The following is a 26,245-nucleotide window of genomic DNA, read 5'->3' on the forward strand; positions in this document are numbered from 1 at the left end:
TCACGATCTCGCGGTCTGTGAATTTGAGCCCCGCGTCAGGCTCTGGGCTGATGGCTCAGAGCCTGGAGCCTGTTTCCGATTCTGTGTCTCCCTCTCTCTCTGCCCCTCCCCCGTTCATGCTCTGTCTTTCTCTGTCCCAAAAATAAAAATAAACGTTGAAAAAAAAAATTAAAAAGAAACCATCAACACTACAGGGCAAACGTCTCCATTTTCAAAATAATTTTTTTAAGTTTTTATTTATCTCTTTTGAGAGAGAAAAAGAGAAAGAGCATGAGTGGGGAGAGGAACAGAGAGAGAGAGAGAGAGAGAGAGAGAAAATTCCAATCAGGCTCCATACCATCAGCACAGAGACTGATGAGGGGTTTGAACTCATGAACCATGAGATCGTGGCCTGAGCTGAAACCAAGAGCCAGATGCTCAACCTACTGAGTCAACCTCAGGAGCTCAACCTCCTTCCCAGGTTGTCTTCATTTTCAAATACGCTGTCCTCACACCCCAGAAATCCAACAACACTCTGTAGCCATATAACTATTTCCTGCTCCACATTGATTTGTACTTTATTCTTGCAGAATAAACCTCAGATCTCTCCTAACCCTTATTCCCTACTCCCTACTTTAGATAGAGGGCCAGACTCCTATTTTTTTGAGACAATAGAAACAGTAACAGAGACTGCTTTTCTACTCAATTCAAAACTAACAAACCTAATTACATCTCAGTTGCATAAACTTCTTCCTTCTTGTTATACTAGATTTGTTTTTCCCTTCTAAAGCCAATCCCTCCATCTGTGCTTTGCAGCCATTTCCCTCCCACCTTCTAACAAACATTATGCTATCAATAATTCATTTTGTCTTACATATTTATCCTCTCCCTCTTAAATAATCCTTTTGAATATCCTTGTCTCTTCAAAGTTTAAGTGACCTTGCCTCAAATGCCCAGTTTCCATGCCACTTTGCTCATCACAAACTTCCTGAAGGAGTTGTCTAAATTCTTGACATCTTTTCCATACCTTTCATTCCATAACCACTTCAAACTGACTTTCTTCTTTATTACATAAGACTCACAATGACCTGTATAGTGTTTAATTGAACAGTATTTATTCCTCATTTTACCTGATTGATCAGCAAATTTCAATGGTGTTGACTTCTCCTTCCTCAAAATAACTTTCAGCTTACCCTCTGGAATGGATCCTCACTGTCTGGTTTTTTTTCCCCTCTCAGTATCCAGTGCAAGAGGTTCTCTTTTACCATGCCACTAAATGTTGAATTCCACAAAACTCATTCTTTTCCTCTTTTCTATTCTCCCTCTACAGTCTCCACCAAACCGGTATCAGCCACACCCAAGGCTCCTACCAATCAATATCAATAGCCAGATGACTCATACAAATTGTAATTAAACATTTTACTTTGAGATAATTGTAGATTCACGTGCAGTTGTAAGAAATAATACAAAGAAATCCCATGTACCCTTTGCCAGTTTCCCCAATAGTAACAACTTATAAAATCATAGTACAATATCATAACCAGGATGTTGATATTGATATAGTTCAGATGAAAAAGAGTTTCAAGACATCTAGTATCCTTTGTTGCCCTTTTATGGTCATATCCACTTTCCTCTCACCCTTGTCTCCCTCCATTAATTTTATTCTCCATTTCTATCATTTTGTCATTTCAAGAATATTATATAAATGTAATCATACAGTCTGTAACCTTTTGGGGTTGGCTTTTTTCACTGGAGAGTCACCCAAGCTGTTCTGTATATCAATAATTTGTTCTTATTATTGACAAATAATAGTCCATAGTATGGATAAACTACAGTTTGTTTAATTATTCACCCACTGAAGGACATCTGGATTATGTCCAATTTCTGCATATTACAAGTAAAGTTGCTCTTCACAGTTGTGTACAGGCTTCTGTGTGAACATAGATATCCATTTCTCTGAGACAAATTTTCAAAAGTATAATTGCTGGGTTGTATGGTAGTTGCATGATGTTGTTCTTGTTGTTTAAGAAACTGCCAAGTGGTCTTCCAGAGTAGCTGTACCATTTTCCATCTCCACCATCAATGTATGGGTGATCCAGTTTCTCCATTTCCTTGCCAACATTTGGCAAGTTAATTGTCATTAACTTTTTATTTTAGCCATTCTGATAGGTATGCAGTGATATTTCATTGTGGTTTTAATTTGCATTCACCTAATATCTAATGATGTTGAACTTTCCTTCATGTGCTAATTTACTATCTGCATATCATCTTCTATTGTCTGTCTTTTTCCCATTTTCTAATTGTATTGTTTTTCTTTTACAGTTAAATTTTGAGAACTCTGTGTAGATTACAGATACAAGTCTACTGCTGGCTATGTGGTTTGCAAATATTGTCTCCCAGTCTATAAATTGTCTTTTTATTTTCTTAAAAACCTCTCTGCATAGTACTAGGTCTCAAAGATTTTCTTCTATGTCTTTTTCTAAAAGTTTTGTAGTTTTGCATTTTATATTTAAGTCTGTAATCCATTTAAAGTTAACTTTTATATTAGGAATGAGGTTTAGGTCTACATTTCTATTTTTGCTTATGAATGCCCATTTGCTCCAGTATCATGGGATCAAAAGCCTGTATCTTTTCTCTATTGGATTGCTTTTGAACCTTCATCAAAAATCAGTTGGGCATATTTGTGTAAGTTTCTTTCTGTTATGTATCCTATTCAAATGATCTATGTGTCTTCCCTTCCGCCAATACCAATTTCTTATTCAATGGTCTCGATATCACAGAGACAATGATTGATGTCCCTCATTACAGCTTGGTGAGAATGGAATTTTAGGCTCTCTTTGAAGCCTTCACTGGTGTCATTGGGGAGTGGAGTCATTTTTTTTTTCTTTTCTGCAGTATTTGGTTGGAGTAGCGTGGTTACTGTCTGAACTTAATTTTCTGCCTTGTTCAGCTATCCCTTTCCTGGGCCCTTGGCTAGAAAGAGCAGGCTTTTCTTGGCAATTTTTTTGTCTGCACCCACTGGCATTTCACGATTGCCAGCATCTTGAGGTCTATGTTTGGAATATATGTGGGAAAAAAAAAAAAAAAACCTCCAGAGAATTCCCCACCATGTTGTTTCTTGAGTCCTGAGGTCCTGATGCAGTCGAAGTGGAAATCTGACACACAAAATTTTACCTCCAACCTAGATCTTTTCTCTATGGTCTGGAAATAAGTATCACAATACCTCAATGTCATCTACTCCTGTATATCTCAAAGGCACCTCAAACATAGCTTGTTCAAAACTGAACCCACTCGGAATGTCGCACTTTAGTTTTCCTGATACACAAGCCAAAAATTTAAATCTGTTCCTAACACTCTTCTCATTTTGAACCATATGAAGTCCTCTTGATTTTTGATTCAAAATATTTTTTTGTCTTCCCACTTCTCTGTATTTGCAAGCCACAAACCTAATCTGAGCTACACTCATATCTAACCAAAATCTTCTGCAAAATCTCTTGTGTGATCTACTCATATACTCTCCCTCTCCCAAATTCTTCTCCATATTACAGCTGGAGGGACCTTTTCAAAACACTATCATTATTATTAACACATTTGTATTGCTTTTAGGATATTGATTTTTAAAATATGTAACATCACCTATAAGCCTTATACACATCTATTATAGATGCTCAATAAAAATTTGTTGATAAATAACTATAGTACTCTAACATTTTGTTTGGGTGCATGCCTCCCTAGTTACCCAGTGGAGAGACATATCCTAAAAGCTTATGTACCCTCAGTAAAATAAAAATATGTAAATGTTTAATGATGATGATCTTAGTATTCTAGTGATTTTATACAAGGAGATCACATCTACAGAATGATTAAAGGGGAAGTCTGTGCATAAGTAATTATAAACAGCAAATTATTAACCATTGATATGGGAAATAATTTATCTCCTTAATAATTAGTATTTGTTTATAATAGAAATATCCTCAAAATTCTCAAGTCTATATACATTTGTAAAGCACTACTCACTTCTCACGTATATTGGGAAATGTATAAAATATGCTTGCAGTTTTACAGAATAATACTTTCAGAGAAGGACTGATTATAAGTTAATAAAAAGATTAACTTGGACAACAAAATGACAGAATTGTAACCAATAAGATTGTTCATACAGCCTTCCCACATAAATGTTAAATTATCACAAGTTTTTAACTGTGTGAACTAAGTATATTTACTGTTGCATCCATTGCAGAATATCATCAAAATATTGTTTGAGACATTAGGAATATAGAAAGGAAATATAAAATAATGCCTCTCCTCTTGATAATCACAGATTATTTGGGAGAAAAAATCATAAGACTACTAGAGACTAAAAAGAATGAAATATATTAGCTGTAGAGCCAAGTTAAAAGAAAAGGCAAAGTAAGAGAGAAACCAGTGAGGGATCGGTAAATTAGAGAAGAATTATTAGGAAAAAAAAATAGAGCATCAGGTGCGACACACAGAGAGAGAGAAACATGGCCAGAAGCAGGAAAAAAATACAAGTAAAAGGTACAGAAGCAAGAACAGATAGGACCACTATTAGGGAAATAGAAACCAAGAAATTTCTTGGTAAATTTGTCCAGCTACAAGTGACAGATTTTCAGTATATGATTCAGAATGTAATATCAGTATGGACTCTAGGAGATCAAATAGTTTTCAACCTTCTCTCATGCCATAACCAATTTATATCTCAAATTTATAAGTATCGCTTAAAGTTCAGACATAGGCTCCAATACATTAATTCTGTGACCTGGGATTAGGTTCACATTTGAGGGAATTGATAAAGCACATCCCAGCTACGATTTTTACAGCTTATAGGGATGTGATAGGATTCTGTTTCACATGTTCAACTTCTTTCCATTTACAAAAAAATTTTAGTCTACATTATTTTAAAAATTGCTCAGCAGTGACTCATGCAAATCATATAGAAAAAAATGTAACATTTTATTTTGGGGGCCCATGGAAAATTTAGATTATGATAATATTTAAACACAGCTAAAATTGGGTCCTTCAATATTATTATTAGTTTATATTTTCTCTAACCTAGATATGCTTCTTTTGTGTATTTGATTTTCTGCTATGGTGTTTCTTCATCTGACTCGTAATGGTGGTTACCATGGAAGGAGGAAATGTGTCATCACATGAACTTGAGCATAATTACAACAACTTTCCAAGGGAAATCCATTTGGTCAAGCATATGGAAGAAGAAAGCATATCTATCACATTAGAAAAGAAAATTTCAGGAAGTTGTAAAATTGACTCTCTTGAAGTTATTTCAAGAGTTCCATTCAATATAGTAAATATAGTATAGAGAGTATGAAAAATTTGGAAAATTTTTATATATAAAATTTTTTTTTCCAATTATGGAAGTCTGGGATATTGCTAAGATGCTACTAAAATATTAACGATAGTGATGACTACATGTGTGAGCGACATATAAAAAGTGCTACCAAATTCAAAGGTCCACTTAAGGGCTTATGCAATAAGGTTATATGGAGGATCTGGGAGTAAATTAAACCTTGAAGGAAGCCTGGAATTTTACTGGTAGCATTTTTTTTTTAATTTAAAAGAGAGAGCATGAGTGGGGGAGAGGGGCAGAGGAGAGAGAGACAGAGAGAGAGAGAGAGAGAGAGAGAGAGAGAGAGAGAAGAAAAGAATCTCAAGCAGGCTCTACAGTTATCATGGAGCCTGATGTGGGGCTCCATACAATGACCCTGGTATCATGACCTGAGCCAAAATCAAGACTTGGAAGCTCAACTGACTGACCCACCCAGATGCCCTAAACTGATGGCATTTTTGAAGAGAAAGAGAGATTTAATTATGACAAGATTTAGCTCTAAGAACACATTTGTTATTAGTTTGAGGACTAACAATAGTATTTAACATTTCTTCAGTGTTTACTATGTGCCAGACTGTGTCCTAAAACTTTTACATGCTGTAACCCATTTAATCCTCTCAAAAGTCTCAGGAGTCAAGTGCCCTTGTCTCTGTTTTACAGAGGAGGAAACTAAGGCATGGAAAGGACAAAAAACCTGCTCAGGGCCACAGAACTAGTAAATGCTAGAATATGATTGAAAACCTGCAATCTGTTTCCTCTGCATAGAGCCTCTAACCATAGCAATTCATAAGCATGTAGAACTCTCTGTGTATCAGGCAGTGTGTACACATTTTCAGTTAATCTTCACAGTAATTCTAAGGGATCAGTATTATCTACGCATCTCAGAGATGAGGAAATTGAGATATAACAGGTCCAGGATTAGACCCATGGTATAACTCCTGTTTTCAATAGCTCTGCTTCCAGCTTGACTAAAATAAAGAGCTGTAAAGTATACTTATAGCATATACATTGGATAAGTCAATGACAGCCAAAAATAAAAGGATTTTAAGCAGAAATTTTTAAATTTGGACTTGATTCTTAAGACACATTCCTCAGTATCTAGGTGCTTGATAAATTTTGTTGAATGAATTAATGAATGAATGAATGAATATAAAGTTAAGTAGAGATATTGTTACACCAGCCTCTCAGTCAGATATTCAGTGGTAGTATGGATCATAAATAAATAAATAAATAAATAAATAAATAAATAATAAAATAAAATAAATAACAAAATAAAATAAAATAAAATAAGATAAATAAAATAAAATAACCACAACCAAATAGAGGTAGATTATTTTCTTTAAAATACTTTGCCTATGATTAGATTCTGCTTCTCCACGTCACCTACAAAATGCCTAGGTTATAGCTTTCTGATTTAAATAGCCACACTTCTGAGAGGCCTAAATCAGATTAGCAAAATTTTCCACTCTGTTACATATTTATTCAAATGCTAAGCATAGCAACAATAAAGAACATAATCATTCTTTATTTTTAAAAAAAGAAGCTTTCTCAATAGTCCTTGATTTTTTTCAGTTTTGCTTAGACTAACCTTAATTATATCTAGGTTGCCAGGCTGAAATCTTAAAATATGTTTTATTTGAATTTATTTAAAAATGTCTTTACTGGGGCGCCTGGGTGGCTCAGTCGGTTAAGCGGCCAACTTCGGCGCCGGTCACGATCTCGCGGTCCGTGAGTTCGAGCCCCGCATCGGGCTCTGTGCTTACAGCTCAGAGACTGGAGCCTGTTTCAGATTCTGTGTCTCACTCTCTCTGATCCTCCCCCGTTCATGCTCTGTCTCTCTCTGTCTCAAAAATAAATAAACGTTAAAAAAAAGTTTTTTTAAATAAATAAAATAAAAATGTCTTTACTTTTAAAACAATGTTTTAATCAAAACTGTACTCCTATCTCAAATGTTTCTAGAGGACCGTAGGCCAAATCAGTATCAAAATTCTTTGTCTCATCGTTGTTCTTCACATCACAGAAAAGTGTTTCCAATCCTTTCTTTGCTAATCTCTTAGATATGCTAATATTTCATCTTAGGTCTCTTTATGTCTCAAATAAAATGAGAAAAATGGCAAAAATAGAGAAAACAGGATCATCTTTCTGGTCTTCTGTTTTCCTGTTTTTCAACCTTGAGAACTACAGGGGGTGATATTATATACATATCAACATGGTTTGCACATATTTCCTCCTTTCTGATCCGTATTTTTATTTGACCTAGTGTGAAATAAAATACAGCTGACTCTTTTTTTCCCTTATTAAGCATACAACAGTGAATTGGTAACATTTTTTTTCCTCAGATTGCCTTCTGGAAGAATTTGTCATTACCTGAAAATTTTTCCCTTAAATAGTCAATATCTTCTAAGGAAAAAAAGAAAAAAGAAAAGAAAAGAAGAAAAGAAAAGAGAAAACTTAAATAACAAAACCATGAAGTCAAATACCTGATCTGTCTTATTTATTTTTAATTTAGGAATATATTTTCTGTAAAATCACTTTCATTATTAATTGGCCTTACAATAATTTTTAATGGATAATATTTCCATCAAATATAACTTGGAATTAAATATTTGATATATAGATTGATGTTCTTCCTTCTCTGTTGCAGCCCAGCGAGGCTATTCAAAGCCCATAATTAGCAAGTTTCTTCAGCTACTCCATAAAGGAGATAGTCCCATTCCTTAGAGTAGATAGAAAATACAAAAAAAAAAAAATCAAATGAAAATAAGTTGTTGTAAATGCCTAATTGAACTCTACACACCACTTCTCTTCCTGCTTATGGTTGCTATCCGTTTTTGTTTGTAGGGACCGAGCACCTTTTATTTTTACTTCAGAGATGGAGTACTTTATTACAGAAGGTGGGAAAAACCCACAGCATTTCCAAGATTTTGTGGAGCTTTGCTGTCGAGCTTATAATATTGTCAGAAGGCACAGTCGACTGCTCTTGAACCTGCTAGAAATGGTAAGTCCCTTGAGGAAACAACAAAAATAATAAGCTTCATATATGTCTCTCTTCCAGTAGTCTATTTTTGCTAATGGCTTGGATTTCCCCAAAGAGCTATTCAAACGAGAAAGGAATGAGCAAACTAAAAGTACCACTGTACAGCTTATAAACACATTTCTTAATAATTCATTACATTAATTCACAGTTATTGTCTCAAACATTTCTATTCACAATAATATTGATGTATTCATGGGTTATCTCAGTATATTTTGATTAAAGATTAAGGACAGTAGTTTAGAGTATTATATCAGTTGTTATTATGCTTTAGGATTTTTCAAAAGTACTTTAAAAAGTACTATCTCATTTACACATTATAACAAACCAATGATGTAGACCAAGCAAGGATTTTTCCTGGCTTCCCTCCCAATCTCTGCCTTTGATCATCTGCCTATTTTTCAGATTAAGAAATTAGGGGTCAAGAATATAAGACAACTTGCTAGCAACTCAACCACAGAATAGTACATTTAGTGGTGTACATTGGGTCTACTGAGTCATGCTCCTGTATGCTCTCTGTTGACTTAAGTGTAAAATTTAAGTGTAAAATTAAGTGACTTAAGTGTAAAATTTCATTTCACAGTCCAATGTTAAAGAGATGGACACTATATATACAGGGAGAGAGAAAAGGAATCTGACAGAACTATTTCTTGGAGAAGGAGGAGGTGATTCCTTTGGGCACACCCATATATACTAGTAACTACAGCAAAATGTAGGAGAGAAACACACCTTTGGTAAATCAATATGGTGCTTGGAGTCAATACAATAATCCCAAATAGCTGATTTACAACCTTCAGATGACAATAATTCTACTAGGTGCTGTTACTTAACTCCAATAAGATTATGTTTCCTCATATATTAAATGAAGATAATAGAGTCTACCTTGCAGGATTGATGAATAAATGACCTAATAGTGAATGTTATCCATGACCATTATACTAAGTGCTTTATGTGTACTAATTGATTTATATTTCATAATAACCTCATTAGATTATTAATATAAAGCACTCAGCATAGTACCTGTCATATAGTAGAGTTCAATTAATTTATTATGCTAGATCTTTATTAATCCAAAAGAGTACTGTCCAATATAATATCCCTACTCATATGTGGTTATTTAAATTTAAATTAATTAGTATTGACTAAACTTTAAAATTCATCTCCTCAATCTCACTAGCCACATGTCAAGTGCTCAATAGCCACATGTGGCTTAGTGATACCATATGGGACAACACAGATATAAAACGTTTCCATTATTGCAGAAAAGTTCTATTGGGTAGTATTGAATAAATGTTGACCTTGTTGCAATGAAGACTTGATTGGATCCTTGTTGTAACTTTCAACATATGTACCTTACTCTGTCTTAAAAAATCGATATTTAAAAAAGTATTATAAACATATAGTCTTTCATGCATAAGGACACTTTGGTTTCTTTGTGTAAACTAGATATATAAATTTTGCCCATGTCTAGAATTTTCAAGTTGGCTATTTCAATAATAGCCAGTGATTCATATTGGTAGATTTGCATTCTAACTCCCAATTCTATTAGGCCATATTGCAATTATGAGATGGCTAATGGTTAATAATCTGTGTTCATACCACAGAGGAAACTCTACAAGGACTAACTCTGTGACCTCGACTCCATTTACATGTAAAAATCCAGGTCATATCATTCTAATATTCTCTTGGGCTCTAACTGGCTCCAAATCATGAATTCATGAGGTCATGAGTACTTACTACATACCAGAAACTGTGAGGATGCATTTACATAGAAGACCCAGTCAGCCTTAAGGTTTTCAATATGATAAGGAAGATAAAATTTGTATATACAATAAATGAAGTGTCCAGCATTTCTACATATCTATAATGTTATAAATAACTGCACACAAGTACCATATTCTAACAACTACTTGAACCAGCAACAGACATTTTAAAAATAAACACAAAATAGAAAAGCACAAAATATAGATTATGCTATTTCTCAGGTGACACTAAAATTATGCTGAATAACAAAAGTAAGCATGCTAAAATAATGTGAGAGGACAGCCTTTTGAAAAAATTGAGAAGGCTATTGGTGGACTTTTTCCTCTTACTTAATAAACTTATCTACCTACCTGAAAAGAAAACTTTTAGCACATGTGTCATAATATATAAAATAATTATTAAAGAGCTTATGTAATGTTATTTCATTTAAAAGAAGGAGATAAATGATGTTTGAATCAAGTACTGAAGCAATTTTTCATAAAATAGTATTAAAATCAAATATTGAAGATTTCTGTTACAAAGTATATCCAAACAATCTTCGTATGTTTTAATCTTCCAGGTCTTGACTTTTAGGCTAAGAAGGAAATTTTGGCAGTACAGAGCCCTAATTCAGATTAAGCAAATAATCTTAGATTTAAACTCTCACAGAAATTAAAACAGACAGAAGCAATGTGGACCAATTAGACTAATGAATACATATGAAACAGCAGTATATTACTTCTGTTTCTGGTCATTTACCTCTTCATTCTCTGCTTTCGAGGTTTCTTTCTTATGGGATTCTGTAGATAATCAAAGCATCAGTAAGGTTTCAGGACCACACTTTCTCTGGCATAGCTTCCTATAAAATAAAAACAAATTTAAATTCATGAAAGAGTACTTTCTGCCCATGTGGGTACTCAATATTTCCCTCAATTCTCTCTCAAACTGACTCTTGTTGTATTAACTTCTTTTAAAAGAACTATATCTACTGCTCCATGACCCAGTTACAACTTGAGAAATAATTGACATGGGTCATAAATTCTATCTTCTGTGAATGGTCAGTATCCAGGATTATGAGCCACAAGTGTCTGGTAAGTCTACTATGGAGTTAATGGCTCATCCCTTGTTGAGAGCAGCATGTTTCCAGATATCCACAGTCCTTTTTATTTGCTCCTGGGAAAATCAGGGAAAAAAATAATCCATGAAATTCCCATCTTGCTTAAAAGCAAAACATCTGTAGGAGACCCAAGAGTGTTGCTGGCTGAAGTCACTAACATAAAAGCCTGTATTTCATCAGCTTTTCTCTCATTAAAAAAATCAATATCAGCTATTATGGAAGGCTCCCAAAGAACATAGGGACCATTCACCCAGTTTAAAGTGTTTATCACACCCATTATTATACCAGATATTTCCCAGAAGAAATCTTTCTAACTGCTCTATGAGGTGGCAAAGAGTGTCTGCTTCCCTAAGCATAACTATCAAAATAGATTTGGACTTGGAGAATAAAAGTAGAAAATTTAAAAGTGTTTCTGTCCTTTAAAAAGGAATTTATCTGTTTATCACCTGTATCTGCTCATTACCTATACTAGCCTAGCCACCCTTTCCCTTTCCTATTGCCCCAATTAAAGTTATTGCCCAGGGGCGCCTGGGTGGCTCAGTCGGTTGAGCGTCCGACTTCGGTTCAGGTCACGATCTCACGGTCTGCGTGTTCGAGCCCCGCGTCGGGCTCTGGGCTGATGGCTCAGAGCCTGGAGCCTGCTTCTGATTCTGTGTCTCCCTCTCTCTCTGCCCCTCCCCCATTCATGCTGTGTCTCTCTCTGTCTCAAAAATAAATAAACGTTAAAAAAAATTTTTTTTAAAATAAATAAAAAAAATAAAGTTATTGCCCATATAATCTAGGCTAAGAGGTACTTGAACCGCATCTCTGTGCGTCAGAGAACAGACATGGCTAAGTGGACCCGGGTATGAGGTCATCCTTACTCCAGTGGCAGAGTCACAATACTCAAAGCCGCCTCTCTGGGGAACAGAGCACATCAACAAGGGCAAAATTTGCTCTTGTTACCTTTAATTAGCCACATATCAAGGAGAAAGCTGAGTTCATCTACTTTGAAGCCATCTGCACTTGGATGTTGGTGCATAATGAGGGGGCCAGGGTGGGGGGTGGAGAAGAAGGATTAAGTGTAGGGTGTACTTCCCAAGAAAATGTTTGACAGAGTTCCAAGCAAGCAGGTGTGAATTCTGAGTATCTAGAGAACCCAGAAAGCAATTCAGATCTAGGGAAGAAAGCTGTTAGCAAGTAGAGAATCATAAGTCTAATAAAGGGGAAACTGTCTCAATAAGTACACAAATGTGTCCAGAACTCTAATTACAGAACTGAAAAGATAAAGCCTACTCTACACTTTAGTTGCTCCTGAGAATATACCTCTCTATGGTTGATTCTAAGTTTAGTAGTTGGGGTTGAACTTGGGCATTTTTTTTCATTTATTCATTCATTCATTCATTCATTCATTCACACATTCCTGCATGCATGCATTATTTCACAGACATTCATTAAGTTCCATTTGCAAGGTACCATGTTTGGTGATATAAACAAATTAATATCAAATAAAAACTCAGTTCCTGTCCTCAAAGATCTTAAAATCAAATATGACAAACATATATGTGAACCAAACATAGTGAAAGTAAGGCAGCAATAAGCACTTAAAAGAGGTGCGACCAAGATATAAATTGCTGTACAAAAAAAGCAGTAATTAAATCTTATCAAGACAATCTGGTGTTTCAAGCTGAAAAATATATTTAAGCTTTCAAAAAGAATTTCAATAGGTAAGGAGGGATAGGAAGGGAATCCCGGCTGAGAGAAAACTATAAGTATGTGTGGAAGCTCAAAGAACATGGGCGTGACATGCATTGGAAATAGAGGTAATCAAATGTACTTAGTCTGTGGTACACAGGGAGACCTATATAGACAATAGATGAAGTGACAGATCACAGTTAGATTACAAAAGACATTTATGATCAGAATGAGGATTTTGGACTTTGATATACAGACACCTGAGAACCTGGAAGTTTCTTTGCTTTTGATGAAGACAGTACCATCATCTAGCTTTGATTTTGAACTGACAACTCAGAAGCTATGTAATTAGAGACAGAGGGATTGGAGAAGTAGGAAAAGTTATCTAAGCAAATGAAAATGAGGAGCTGAACTAAGACAATAATTGCAATGGAAAGGAGAATGAATACAAGAGACCATTGAGGTGTTTTTTTTTTTTTTTTTTTTTCAACGTTTATTTATTTTTGGGACAGAGAGAGACAGAGCATGAACGGGGGAGGGGCAGAGAGAGAGGGAGACACAGAATCGGAAACAGGCTCCAGGCTCTGAGCCATCAGCCCAGAGCCTGACGCGGGGCTCGAACTCACAGACCGCGAGATCGTGACCTGGCTGAAGTCGGACGCTTAACCGACTGCGCCACCCAGGCACCCCTGAGGTGGTTTTTATAGAATTATGTTACTGACATTGGGAATCAGTTAGAAGAGGGAATCAAAGAAGATATGAATTTCTTTTTAGTTGGACAATGGTTGCACTAGAGATGGAGAGGAAAAAGGAGGAAGAGTTTATGGAAGAAGAGAATTTGCTCAAATTTAGATATTATGAGTTTAGATCATCCATAAGGAGAAGCAGTTAACAACTTTCCAGGACTACCTGATCTGTTTCGAGGTTTCAATTACTATCTATATGTTAATGATTCCCAAATCTATATTTACAGCTATATACTTTAGATCCCACCCAGCCCTTCAAATTTATCCAATTAATCACCCAGTTTTCTCAACTCTACTTCCTAAATATATTTAAAATCCAATAACTTTATTCTTTATTCATAAACATTCTCCTAGTCCAGTCTCTTATTTGGCCTCACTTTAATCCATTTTCCACAAATAACCACAATGATCTTTTAAAAACACAATTCAATTATTTAGTGCCCATTTAAAAACACTAAAAGAGCTTCCTTTTGCCTCTAGGATAAAGTACAAAACTTTTATATAGCTAAAAGTTCCTACCCTACTTACCTTTTCAGGCCCATCTCTTGTCACCTACCCACAGGATATCTTATGTTCCAGATGCTTTCCTGGAGTTCTTTTTGTGAAATAATGAAAGACATCTTGCGCTCCTTGGTACATCTATACATGCTGTTCCCTCTGCCTGGGTGGGGACAGTAGGAAAGAACAGTTTCAAATCCATTTTTTTCTCACTTGAACTTCATCAAGTCAATCATAAATTTACCCATCCTTCATAACCATATTCTCACTGTTTCCTTTACATTTTTAGAATTAGCAGCATTGTTCTTAACTTCCCACTACTGTAAGAGTGCCTCTATTCCAGAGCAGGAAATAATTTATCTTAGTCATAGAGGTACTGTTGACATTCTCCTCCTTCTCCACCTCCTGCTCTTCCTCCTTCTTCTTTTTCAAAGTTTAAATTTATTTCAGAAAGATCTACTTTTTCTCAAAAAAATTTTTCTTTCTTTTTGCCTATAACTAAAAGAATATTATCTCTTCAGTCTACAGTATAATATAAACACAGTACTTTTCCAAAGGCTGCCAGAAAAATATCTGAGCTTTTGTACAATTTTATCTTTAATTACTGCATTGCTTCAATAATCTTTAATAAATGTAATCACCACTGAAATAGGGAAAATTGTGTTCTTAGAGTATGAGTCATAGAGTCATGAAAGAACATAAGATTAAGAGCCAGAGGGATGAGTTTTATACTCTGTGCTTACACACCATTTGATCTGGACACTTCACTTATGCTTTTTTTGGGATTAAATTTTTCTTCTTTAAAATGGGTATTGCGATAGGGGCGCCTGGGTGGCGCAGTCGGTTAAGCGTCCGACTTCAGCCAGGTCACGATCTCGCGGTCCGTGAGTTCGAGCCCCGCGTCAGGCTCTGGGCTGATGGCTCAGAGCCTGGAGCCTGTTTCCGATTCTGTGTCTCCCTCTCTCTCTGCCCCTCCCCCGTTCATGCTCTGTCTCTCTCTGTCCCAAAAATAAATAAACGTTGAAAAAAAAAATTAAAAAAAAAATAAAATGGGTATTGCGATATAATTTTTGTGTAATAATTTATAACGTATAAAGCTCTTTCTTATTCATTAGCCATTTGATTGCCCCCGGAACATGTTGAGTATGCTTATCTCCACTTTCAAAATGAGAAGATGGAGATTCAAAGAGGTTAAGAGACTTTCATGATCATTGAGATTTTTAATAGTGGGTCCAGAAATTCTGATACTAGAACCCTTATCATTCTACCATCCAATGCTGACTATGCTTCTTCTACAAGAAGACAAGATAGGGATAATAATACTATCATGTTTATTTCACTGGTTTATGATGAAGATAAAATTAAATTATTATTATTATTTTAAAGTTTCATTTGTTTTTGAGAGAGAGAGAGAGAGACAGGGTACTAGCAGGGGAGAGGCAGAAAAAGAGGGAGACACAGAATCTGAAGCAGGCTCCAGGCTCTGAGCTGTAGCACAGAAGCTGTCATGGGGCTCAAACTTGTGGACCATGAGATCATGACCTGAGCCAAAGTCTGATGCTTAACTGACTGAACCACTCAAGCGCCCCAATAAAATTAAATTATTAATCTGCAAGCACTTTGACAATTTTATTGGTTCTTCTTCTTATTGTTGTTTTGTTGCTTCTATTAGTAAATACAGGAAGTTAAAAAATCATGAACTGCTATCCATTCATGATTATAAACTGAAAGGCTTTGCTGTATAAGTTTAAGTGTATATGCATTTGTCGAATTAACCAAGTAAACTTAACCAAATTTAACTAAGATCTGATTTACATTTATTCTGAGGTTTTGTTTGTTTGTTTGCTTTTGTTTTGTTTACCTGCTAAGATGCTACATGCAGGATTGCCTGAGCTGAGTGGAATTCAAGACCTGAAATATGTGTATAATAATCTTCGTCCACAAGACACAGACCTAGAAGCAACAAGTCATTTTACCAAGTAAGATAAGCTGTGAATGTATGAGTATGCATTTATTCATGTGTACAAATACGTTTCACATTTGAGGTGATTTCAGGGTGAACAGTCAGTGCTATAAAGCTGTCATTTCTATAACCAGCTTGTGTCTTCTTTCCCAAGGGATAGAAAGGGAGCAATGTGAATGTCGAGGAGAGGGCCTTAGTCAGTGTTTCTGTACCATGCTATTGTTTGCTAACCAGCCTCTTCATCTATTACATTGCTCAATAAGAGGTCACTAAAAAGAGCAAGGACTGACATAAATAGATTGGTTGCTCTACTTGAACTATGTCCAGGAAAACAATTTGGAAAAAGAGATTTATGATGAGATATGGACTCACTACTTTCAACTCTAAGACAATACAAATATTGGAGTATTTGGTAACTATCTTCTATTTTAAATCTATGTTTTTTTAAAGCAAGTCTGAGAAAACACTAATATACATCAAAGAAAGAGCCTGTCCAGAATATAGTGAATATTAATTACACTCAAAATCATTGTCAAAAGGGTGGTGCATTTTATAATAGAAGATTCCTCTGAACTTCAATTTTTGAATGGATAGCATAATTGCTAGCAAATTCTAGGTGTCAATAAATGTGAGCATAATTATTATCATAGTAAAGAGTTTAAGTAGAGAAATACACTTTTTCCTATAACTCCTTAATATTGAATCTTGAGTCTACTTTTTAATTGTTCAAATACTTCAGAAATTTGTAAACACAGATTATACTCTTTTTAATGGATGTATGCTTTGTCTTTTTGAGGAAAACAGTATTTAAAATAAAATCTTTCCCAGCCAATTATTACTTTTACTCTTCCCCTTCCAGAATGTATAGTGAGGACTCTCTCTATTACAAGGGAACAATGAGAGTTGATTGGGCCATCCTACATAAAGAATTTCACTTTTGCAAAGAATCTGTCTTTTGTGAACTTTACTAGATAGGCTCCTCTTGTGGTTGAATAGAAGCAATATGGTAGAATTATAGAATGCTAGAGCTGGAAGAGACCTCGTACTTCATTTATTCTGACGATAAATATGCAAATAAGTAAACTGAAATTCAAAGAATTAAAGGTCTTGCCTACAATAAAAAAAATAGTAAGAAATATAGCTAGGATTAGGGCCCATAGCTAGGACTTCAATCCCCTGGTCTAGGGTTTTTCAACATTTAATATAGAAAACTATATGATACCATTAAGGAACACCAGGCAGAGCCCTTGCCAAAAATATACATTTCTGCTACCTCCTTTGTTTCTGACATTCTACCATAAGAGATTCTTTAGTGGAGTCTGGTAGGTTTTTTGAGTCTTGAAAAATGCCCTCTGGTAGTAAAGGTTATCTCTGAAAGAAGCATCTGTTTATGTCTACTTAAAAAACTATAAATATTAGTTGACAATTGTCTGTGGCCAAAGACACTAGCTTAAAGATTTGCATAAGTGTTTCAGATCCTTGATTTTAAGGATAAGAGACTCTCAAGTTGCCTCAGCTATTGGGGATGGGGGATTTGTGTGAAAAATCCTAGGGAAAGGCAAACAACCGGCCTCGGGAAGAGCAGAAGATCTTCTGTCACAGAGCCTGGAAGGTCCTTCAGAGTTCAACACAGCTCTGGGATCCCATCAGCAGGAAGCAGCTTTATACTCCAGCTGCTCACCCCTGGTCTAGTTACCTCCGTCCTAAGTAGGTGAGTGCACATGGTACCAAAAATAGCCCCCTCAGGCTATCCAATTATGATCTGAGTGGGATGCCTTTCTTTGAAGTGGGCTGCTGCACTACAGGCACAATGATTGATGTGTCAGTGGGACCTGGTTGGGAGATAGAGTTGCAGAGAGAGGTCCAGAAAAGATGAAGGTTGGAAACACGTGATTCAGCTAAAGCCCGTGTTTGATGTGTCATTGCTTAGACAGTTTACAAATAGTCCCTACTACTACCTAGAGCAAAGGAAAGAAACTATATATTGGATGAAGACAAGCTCTTTCAGGTCCTGGCCACAGGGAAAATGTCGATAGGCTTTGTCTGCCAGAGTTCCATCCCTCCACATTTTCTGACTTTAACTGATACACCCAGATCTATAAAGAGCAGAATCTTCGACATGAATGAGCCTGCCTACATTTACTTATGTCCTCTTCCTAGTCAAGAGGTTGTGAACTAATATGGGAAGTAGATCTAAAGCCACTAATCTCCTGGCAGTGAGCTAGACCTCATTATCCTGCCTGCATATTTCTGCCAGGCTAATTTTCTCACTTTTAGATGTTATATAGTATGTTCTGTTAATTAAACTTCTTTCTACAATTTTATGGTAAACAACTTGTTCTCCATTGCAGACTTAAAAGGCATTTGGTCATCTAAATAAGGGCACATCATTTCTCTGTTCAATAATTGTTTTTGACTTGCCATTTCGTACCTCTTACTTTTGACAACCTTATAATCTGATTGTCTTTATCAAGGTTTATCCACTCCACCTCTATTATTCCCAAAGGAATCCTCTTCTGGGTAGATAAATTTCTCATATACATTCATTCCTCCTTTGTCTATTTAATACATCAGAAACGCTTCCAAAGAATCAAAAAAATTACTGGAATGGGGGGGAGTATGATCTAACTTTCAACTCTACGTATCCCTTAAGATGCTGGACAACTAGGTTCTTGTCCATGAAACCTCAGATTATTCCCATCATGACTAGTCTTGTTCTATAATCCTACAGAATATGTGCTATTTCATGCTGTCCTTAATTTATTACTGAATTACATGATGTCTAGTATATCACCTTAATACACTTATTGGTTATACCAGTTTCTCCCAAGTAAAACAGGGGACATAGTCCCACTTTTCCACTTTCAAACATATCTGAATGTGAAACATGCCTCATTCCCCTTAAGATATATTTTAAAGTTTAACAGGAAATGCAATGTAAACATCAAACATTAAGTCTATAAAAGTTATATAATAATGGCTAACATTTAGGGTGGTATTTCTTGTGTGTCAGGCCCTGTTCTAGTGCTTTTCATAGAGTAAGTTGTTTCATCATCATAACAAGTCTGTAAGAAAAATGATTAGTAATACTGATAATAGCAATTATAAATAAAGAGCATGGGAGGAAACTTTTGGAGGTAATGGGTATGTTTATGGTATAGGTTATCCTAATAGTTTCACAAATGTGTAGTCATCTCCAAACTCATCAAGTTGTATATATTAAATATACACAGCTTTTTGCATGTCAATCATACCTCAGTAAAGTGATTTTAAAAAAGTCTGTAAGATAATATAATTTTAATCTAAATTTTTAGATTAGGATACTCAGACCCCAGAGAAGTTAAACAATTTACCAAAGGATATAGCCAGCTGTAGACGTAACCACAATGTGTATCCAGGGGGTTATGCTACAGAGTGTGAGGTCTTACACTCTATCCTGTGGGCTCAAAACCACCCCTCTCATATGCAGGCTCTTGGGGTATGTCGCTTCATAATTCAGACCATAGTTTTCTCAAGGTTCCTTAGAGCCCACTTTGGCTACAGTTTGAACAAAGCAGATCTTTTGTCTCACATCTTGACTATCCCAAGCCTTGATGGAGGACAGATGTTCCTTCCCAGTACTATCATCTCTGTGCCATCACCAGGTGTCCCCTGGATGTTTGGTTTAGGATCTGCTATGTTTGCTGCCCCAGGAGACCACCATGGGGTAATTTGACTCCAAGGTACTCAACCTCTTTCCTTTCTCTGATTTGGCTCATTACCAGATGCCTTGAACCTCTCTGTCTTTCCCCTTTTCTGCTCAGAGAAATCTCCCATGAGACTCATGTCTCCCTTTAGTGATATATTTTATCCTATAATCTCAACTACATACCTTTATTTTTAGATATGATTTAATGTGTTTTGAGTTTGCCTTTCCACATGTTCTCTTAAGTTCTTTGGTAAGCAAATGTGGATCGTGTGCTGATGATCTTTCCTATCACACAGCACTGTGAAGACCCTGTTATGGAGATTTAAGAAACCTCAATTAATTGTGACTAGGATTCTTAACCATTTGAAAAAGTTACTTAAGATCTCTCTATTATTTATATATTAAAATTTTTTAATCTAATTATAGGATATTTCTTTTGTTAATACTCAAGCAATATATAGAATGAATTTATAAAAGTAGCCTGATTAATTAAAAACAATAGTGGAATTTTGAATGACTTGATCCACATGATTAAAATAAACGTGAAAAATTATGTGCACTTGTTTACTTTTCTGTGTAAATAATATTGTTATCTTAAACTGTGTTCTCTGACATCACATGGGTTACAAAACTGAAGGAGATACTTGAATAGAGACGCCAGTGCACATATTTTACCAAAAAAGGAAAGTTATGTAATGGATATTACATATCCATTATGTAATGGATCCAGCATTAGTCTTGGTGCTTCAATGGGTGACATTAATTCTAATATACTTTTGAGAGCCCCTGTATATTTAAAGTCTGTGTTCTCTGTGTTCTGACAGGCTAAAAGTGTTTTATACTACTGCTTATTCCAATATTACTACTAAGATAGAAATAAAAATAAGAAAATCCACCATCCACCACCACCACCACCAAGCCCACAGATGTGGGTCATGAATGAGGACTAAGCCATCTGAGACACAGCATGTGTGGCTACCTTAAGTGCCCAGTCCTGACTACAGTAGCAGTAAGAGGCTGCCCTCTTGATATTGTTTGAGACTTGAAAGAAATGGCTTTTCCTCCCTCTCTGAGAGAATGCTTTATTTATGAACAATATAGGATCCTACCTCATTCTTGGGTATTTGCACTCAGGCTTAAGAGGTGATCATAAGTGTTTCAGAAGATGCTGTACTCAGCGTGGCATTAAAAATTGTATTACAATTAATGGCATTTAGAGAAAAATGAGAATAAAATTCTTTTACTGACCACAAAGGTTTTTCACAGCATTGCCAACTCCTCTCTCTGCTTCCCTTACTTTTTTCGACTCGCCTTACAGCTGAGTGCTGTTGAATAGAATCAAGAAAGTCTCGTGACTCAATTCCTGCAAATGGATACTCACATGTAATACCTCTGCAGAGCCCACTGCTAGGCAACAAAGGCAACGATCCATTAAAATGCTGTCTGAATGGGTTACTTTAGAAATTTCAATCACTTTCAAACCTCGGGTTAGCTGTCCTTAGAAACAGATAACCTATTTCACAGACTGGACTGGGATCATTAAGCATAAATTTCCCTGCCTACCTCCCCTCCCACATACAGATCATGCTTTTCACTTCATCCATTTTCTCCTCCAAACATGTGAGAGAAAATTTTCCATGTATTTCCAGATATTCTATTTGGCCTGCCACACAGATTCTTTGGTTTAGTGAGCATAAGATCTCTGGCTCTTTGGCTAAAACTGAAGGCAGCTAGAAGCAAAGCACAAAACTCCAAACTTAAATTTTGTTTTCATGAGGTATTTTGGTAGCAAGAGCCAGAGATTCTATCTGATATCCTTGGAGAAAAGGGTATAAATGGACTCAAATCGTAACCTAACAAGTCCCAGAAACCAAAAGGACCTGATTTCTAGAGGAAACAAAGGACTTCTACTCTGCTTACTCTGCCTATATTTTACCTCTTTGCCCATTGGCCAGTATTGTCTAGTGGAAATTCCAGAGAGAGACAATCTAATTGACTTAAATAGTTGCCTTTGTCCCCACTGGACAGAATCCTTCACACAAAGCCATCGTGGATTCTGTTGCCTATCCTTACACCTATCATGGGCCATTCCTTGCCAAAGAACAGCCTAGAGTTTCTTCTCTGAACTTTGAGCTTTAGAGAGAGCAATCTTAGTTATGAGGAGCCATTGGGCAGAGCAGGCACAATGACTGTCCCAACCAGTACAACCATGAAGCCACTGGAAATGTTGATGACATCCAGAAAAAGTGCTCCTGGATTCCACATAGACAAAGGAGCCAGGGTCTGTGAGCCTCCTGAGTGTGCAGACATAATGCCAGAAACTTCCAGTGTTTCCCTCATTCTTCCTTAGTTATTTTTCATGGCTACAGAGTGAAATGAGACTCTTTGTGCTCAATGCCTCAAAACAGTTAAATGGCCTTCTGTCTAGTTTCTCTTTGACATTAAAGAAAATACGGGAGAGGGATGATTCTTGGATTCTTTTGTCCTTAGACTTTCTTGATGCTTTTCTAGTACTTTGCAAATTGTTATCTCTTGGATTGTTGTAATTCCACAAATATGGATCAAAGTTTTCTTTTGCCTTAGTAACCATTGATACCCATAGAGATAAATGCTCACAAGAAAAACAAAAAAAAGACAAAAAACAAAAAACAAAAACCCAGAACCTAGAGGAATTACCAATCATGATGTCCAACTTTCATTAAATTAGGAAAGCAGATTTCAAAGAGATATGCAAATTAAAACAGATGGAAGTTTCTTTTTCATTGTGAAAGTCTCTCATTAAAAAAAAATAATAATTGTAAAAACAAATCTGAACTAAATTGACTTTATAAGCCACTTTTTAACTGAAGGTATAATACCTTTTACAATACTGTATTTCCTAAGTTGCATGACCTAGTCACACTCATTACAATGTTCCATAGCTTGGCTGCTGTTCTAAATTTCTGCAATAGGAGAGTCTCTGTTTTTGAATTATACGAGCTACGCTGAGAATTTGCCCAATTTGCCTAAATATCAAGTCATGATACACCTTAGCTATTAGCTTTTAAAAAAAGATATTTTAACTTTTCCGGAGACTATCAGTCTAAAGGTTAAGAGCATTTGGAAAGTTCAATGCACCCACCCAGAGTGCCAGAAGTCATTAGTTACAAAAGATGAATAGTCCAGATGGCGCTGTTTCACAACAGCTGCTAACCCCTCAACAGCTAAGGGCAACAGCCTATCCTCACTGGTATTCCTGACAGACACTATGTGTTGCATAGGATTGCTATATTCCAGGGATTTCACAAACAGCTAAAGTAATTTATTATTTTTAAATATATTTTTCACATTTCAAAGATTTTTGTTACCTTAATTATAGCACCAATTATCAATTGGTTATCAATTGGTTATCAATTATTATTATTGATTTTTCTATACTATTGCATGTTAAGATTTTTTTTTTTTTTTGCTTTGCATAAGATTTCATGTTAATGTCATCAATAAAATGAGCTGGCTTTGGGGAGGGTGGGATGGAAACCTGGAATATCATTTTACTGGCATAATATTTACACATAATAAGACCAGTCCATCAACCTTTTTCTAGTTCCTTTATTCCATCTGATCTGATGTGGCTGCTTTTTCTAAGTAGCCTCCCTAAGAAAGTATAAGAATTACTTATTGATAGTCAAGACCATGGAGCCTGGAATTCCTGTTTGTATGCAGAGTTAGGTCCCTGAGATGACATTTACATAAGACTCACTAACCTTATAGGTAAATTTTTGAAGACTTCAAACTTTAACTTGGAAAAGAGCAAAGTTTTTGTTGTTGTTTGTTTGGTGTTTTTAAGCCACATTCTAAGCTATGAAGCAGGAGAAAAGAAAACAAAAATAAGAAAGAAAGAAAGATAAACCTAAAGCTGCCTCTTGTTTTAACCTTTATTTTTTGTAGGATTTCAAGAGAGTTCCCCATAAGTCATTTTCCATAAAACCATAAATCTGCACATTTATTTTCCCTTGTATCCCTCTATCTGTAGTTTGCTACTTTTTGGGCTCATATATATTCATTTCTTTACTTATTTGGTAGTAAGTTTTCTGAAATAATATTTGCATAATATTACTCTGTTTCCAATGACTTTTCATATGTTACCTAATTCAATTCTATCAACAGTCTTGGGGGAATGGCATGGTTTAGTCATCAACTATGTTTTATAGATGAAACAATTGAGTCTCCTGGAAGCTAATTGACTTTCTTGAGATCACAGGCAGAACTAATAAGTGAGTTCAGAATAGAGCAAAATTGATTTCTTGCATAATGGATGTTCTTCCCAGGACCTTAAGCAAAATCACATGGAAAAAAATCCTACCTATGAAAGTCCTAATACTCTGATAATCTCAGATAAATATAGATTTTTTTTAACTCTGATGTCTTCAGGTTAAGTGAAAGAACAAGGTAAGAAAACATCTAAACATCTAAATATTTAATAAGAAAATATCTAAATGCTTATAGCCATGTATCTCAAATTAGGATACCAGGCCATCAAAGCCACAAGGATTAATATGAAATATCCTTTCATAGTATCTATTTTATTTAAAATTTAAGGTTAGAACATGAAGCTTAAATTTTTGTGTTCTCACATGTGTACATACATATATGGCCAAAAGCATCTCTTTTTCATGTCAGACAATCTTGAAGTTTTAAAAATAAAAATGCATAGACAGAAACTTTTTTTATTGAGTATCAAGAATGATTAGTCACTGAATTCATCTCATAATATTTTTTTTGGCTAAAAAAAATATGGGTTTGAATACTTATTGTCCAGTATAAATTTGCAGCAAAGTAGGAATTATCTTGATAGCACACTTTATAGGTTTAACTATGAGAAAACATTGGTCATATATTTTAGAGATTACAAATTCAATGTTGAGCTATTACTTTTCTTAATGGAATAAAACAAACTGTGACAAAGTTGTATTAAGTCATTGTTCCCTCTGAATCGTTAAGAATGACTCACAAAGCTGGACACTCAATCAGGAACTCCAATACAAAAGACAAAAAAAGTAATGTGTTTATCACACACGCCAAAATCAAAGCAAAGTGAAGTTTGGAGGTTAAATGAAGAAATTGGTTTATGGGGAGAATGAGTCACTTAAAAGTCTTCTGTTTATATACGATAAAATTATAGAGTCAATGGGGAAATAAGAATGTTCTTCTGCAAATTCCTTCACAGATAGTCTTTTGAGAAATGTTTTCTTTAGACTAAAGAGACTGACCAGTAAAACAGGTATTCTATCAAGCCACAAAATGATATAAACAACTTCAGCAATAGAAATATGCTCTTGAAATTCCCATCCTGTTGCCTCAGAACCTTCGCTCAACTGCAGTCCACGGCATTATAGACATCTCTCCTCAATGGTTACTCTGATGTAAAGCAGTGAAAAACTTTTGCCCCTTATAGTCACATATTAATATAAATGTGCACTCAAAAAATATCATAATATTTAATCTGAGAAAAAAACTGCTCTCTGTCTTTATGTTGAACCTGACACGAAAGACCAGACCTCCTGGATTCAACCCAATTTTCTGAGACTGAAAAACTCAATGGCTCATTCTCACACACACATAGCTAGGAAACCTGTTAGTAGCATTTGTTTGTAATGATAAGCTATTTAAAATATTTATGCCATATTAAAAGATAAGTATGTTATGAAGTAGAGTAGAATTTGTACAGATTTTTAAGATAGGACCTAAGGCTTAAGATTTTATGGTTATTTTATTACCCTTTGGACCATGTTCCCTTCAAGAACAGGCTTCAGGAAATACTGTTAAATGTTTTTCTAAGCATTATTTCTATGTAAAAATTAAAGGATCATTATTTTAGTGCCTTTATTCCATCTAAGAATTCCATGCTAAATGTATTGATTGGCTAATCTTAAAGACAAAGTTGAAATACTGTTTATTATAAATAATCCACAATGAGAGCAAAGACTGTGGAATCAGATAAACATGAGTTGAAATTTTTGGTTACTACTTTCTAGGTGATGTCACCTTTGGTATTCATTTAACCTTTCTTGGTCATTTTTTCTGGCATCATTGCTAAAATAATTTTACTGCTTTCCTATAAGGATGAAAAGATTAACATAAGGCATTTAGTGGCACTGTTGGCCAAAGTATATATACTCCCTGAGGGCAGAAATCTGATTTCTCTCCTTTACTTCTATGTCCCAACACATAGAACAGTGGCTGGCAGGGAGCTGGAAGTGTTTATCAGGATGATCTGGAAGCTTTCCCTAAGAAATTTAAGAACTGGTTCCTTCAAAATGTGGCTTTGAACCTGTAATATAAGGATACTCCAAAGCATAATCCTGCTGATCCTGCCATTAAGCAAAATAAATCACAGGGCTGCCACCTGCATAAATCAGATCCTTGCAGAGGCCTGAAACCTACTGCTCTCGGGTC

At 35.4% G+C, this 26,245-nt stretch overlaps 1 protein-coding gene across 4 annotated transcripts in view; it reads left to right on the plus strand.

Annotated features, from left to right (window-relative positions):
- PIK3C2G (phosphatidylinositol-4-phosphate 3-kinase catalytic subunit type 2 gamma) overlaps nt 1–26,245 on the plus strand; it is a 355,657-nt gene that overhangs the window by 251,977 nt on the left and 77,435 nt on the right. For all 4 annotated transcript variants that reach the window (XM_045463665.1, XM_045463664.1, XM_045463668.1 and 1 more), the window contains 2 exons: nt 8,189–8,345; nt 16,029–16,138. In XM_045463665.1, coding sequence (XP_045319621.1) covers nt 8,189–8,345; nt 16,029–16,138 — 267 coding nt within the window. The remainder of the gene's footprint in view (nt 1–8,188; nt 8,346–16,028; nt 16,139–26,245) is intronic.

Source organism: Leopardus geoffroyi, chromosome B4, assembly GCF_018350155.1.
Source record: "Leopardus geoffroyi isolate Oge1 chromosome B4, O.geoffroyi_Oge1_pat1.0, whole genome shotgun sequence".
Classification (NCBI taxonomy): domain Eukaryota; kingdom Metazoa; phylum Chordata; class Mammalia; order Carnivora; family Felidae; genus Leopardus; species Leopardus geoffroyi.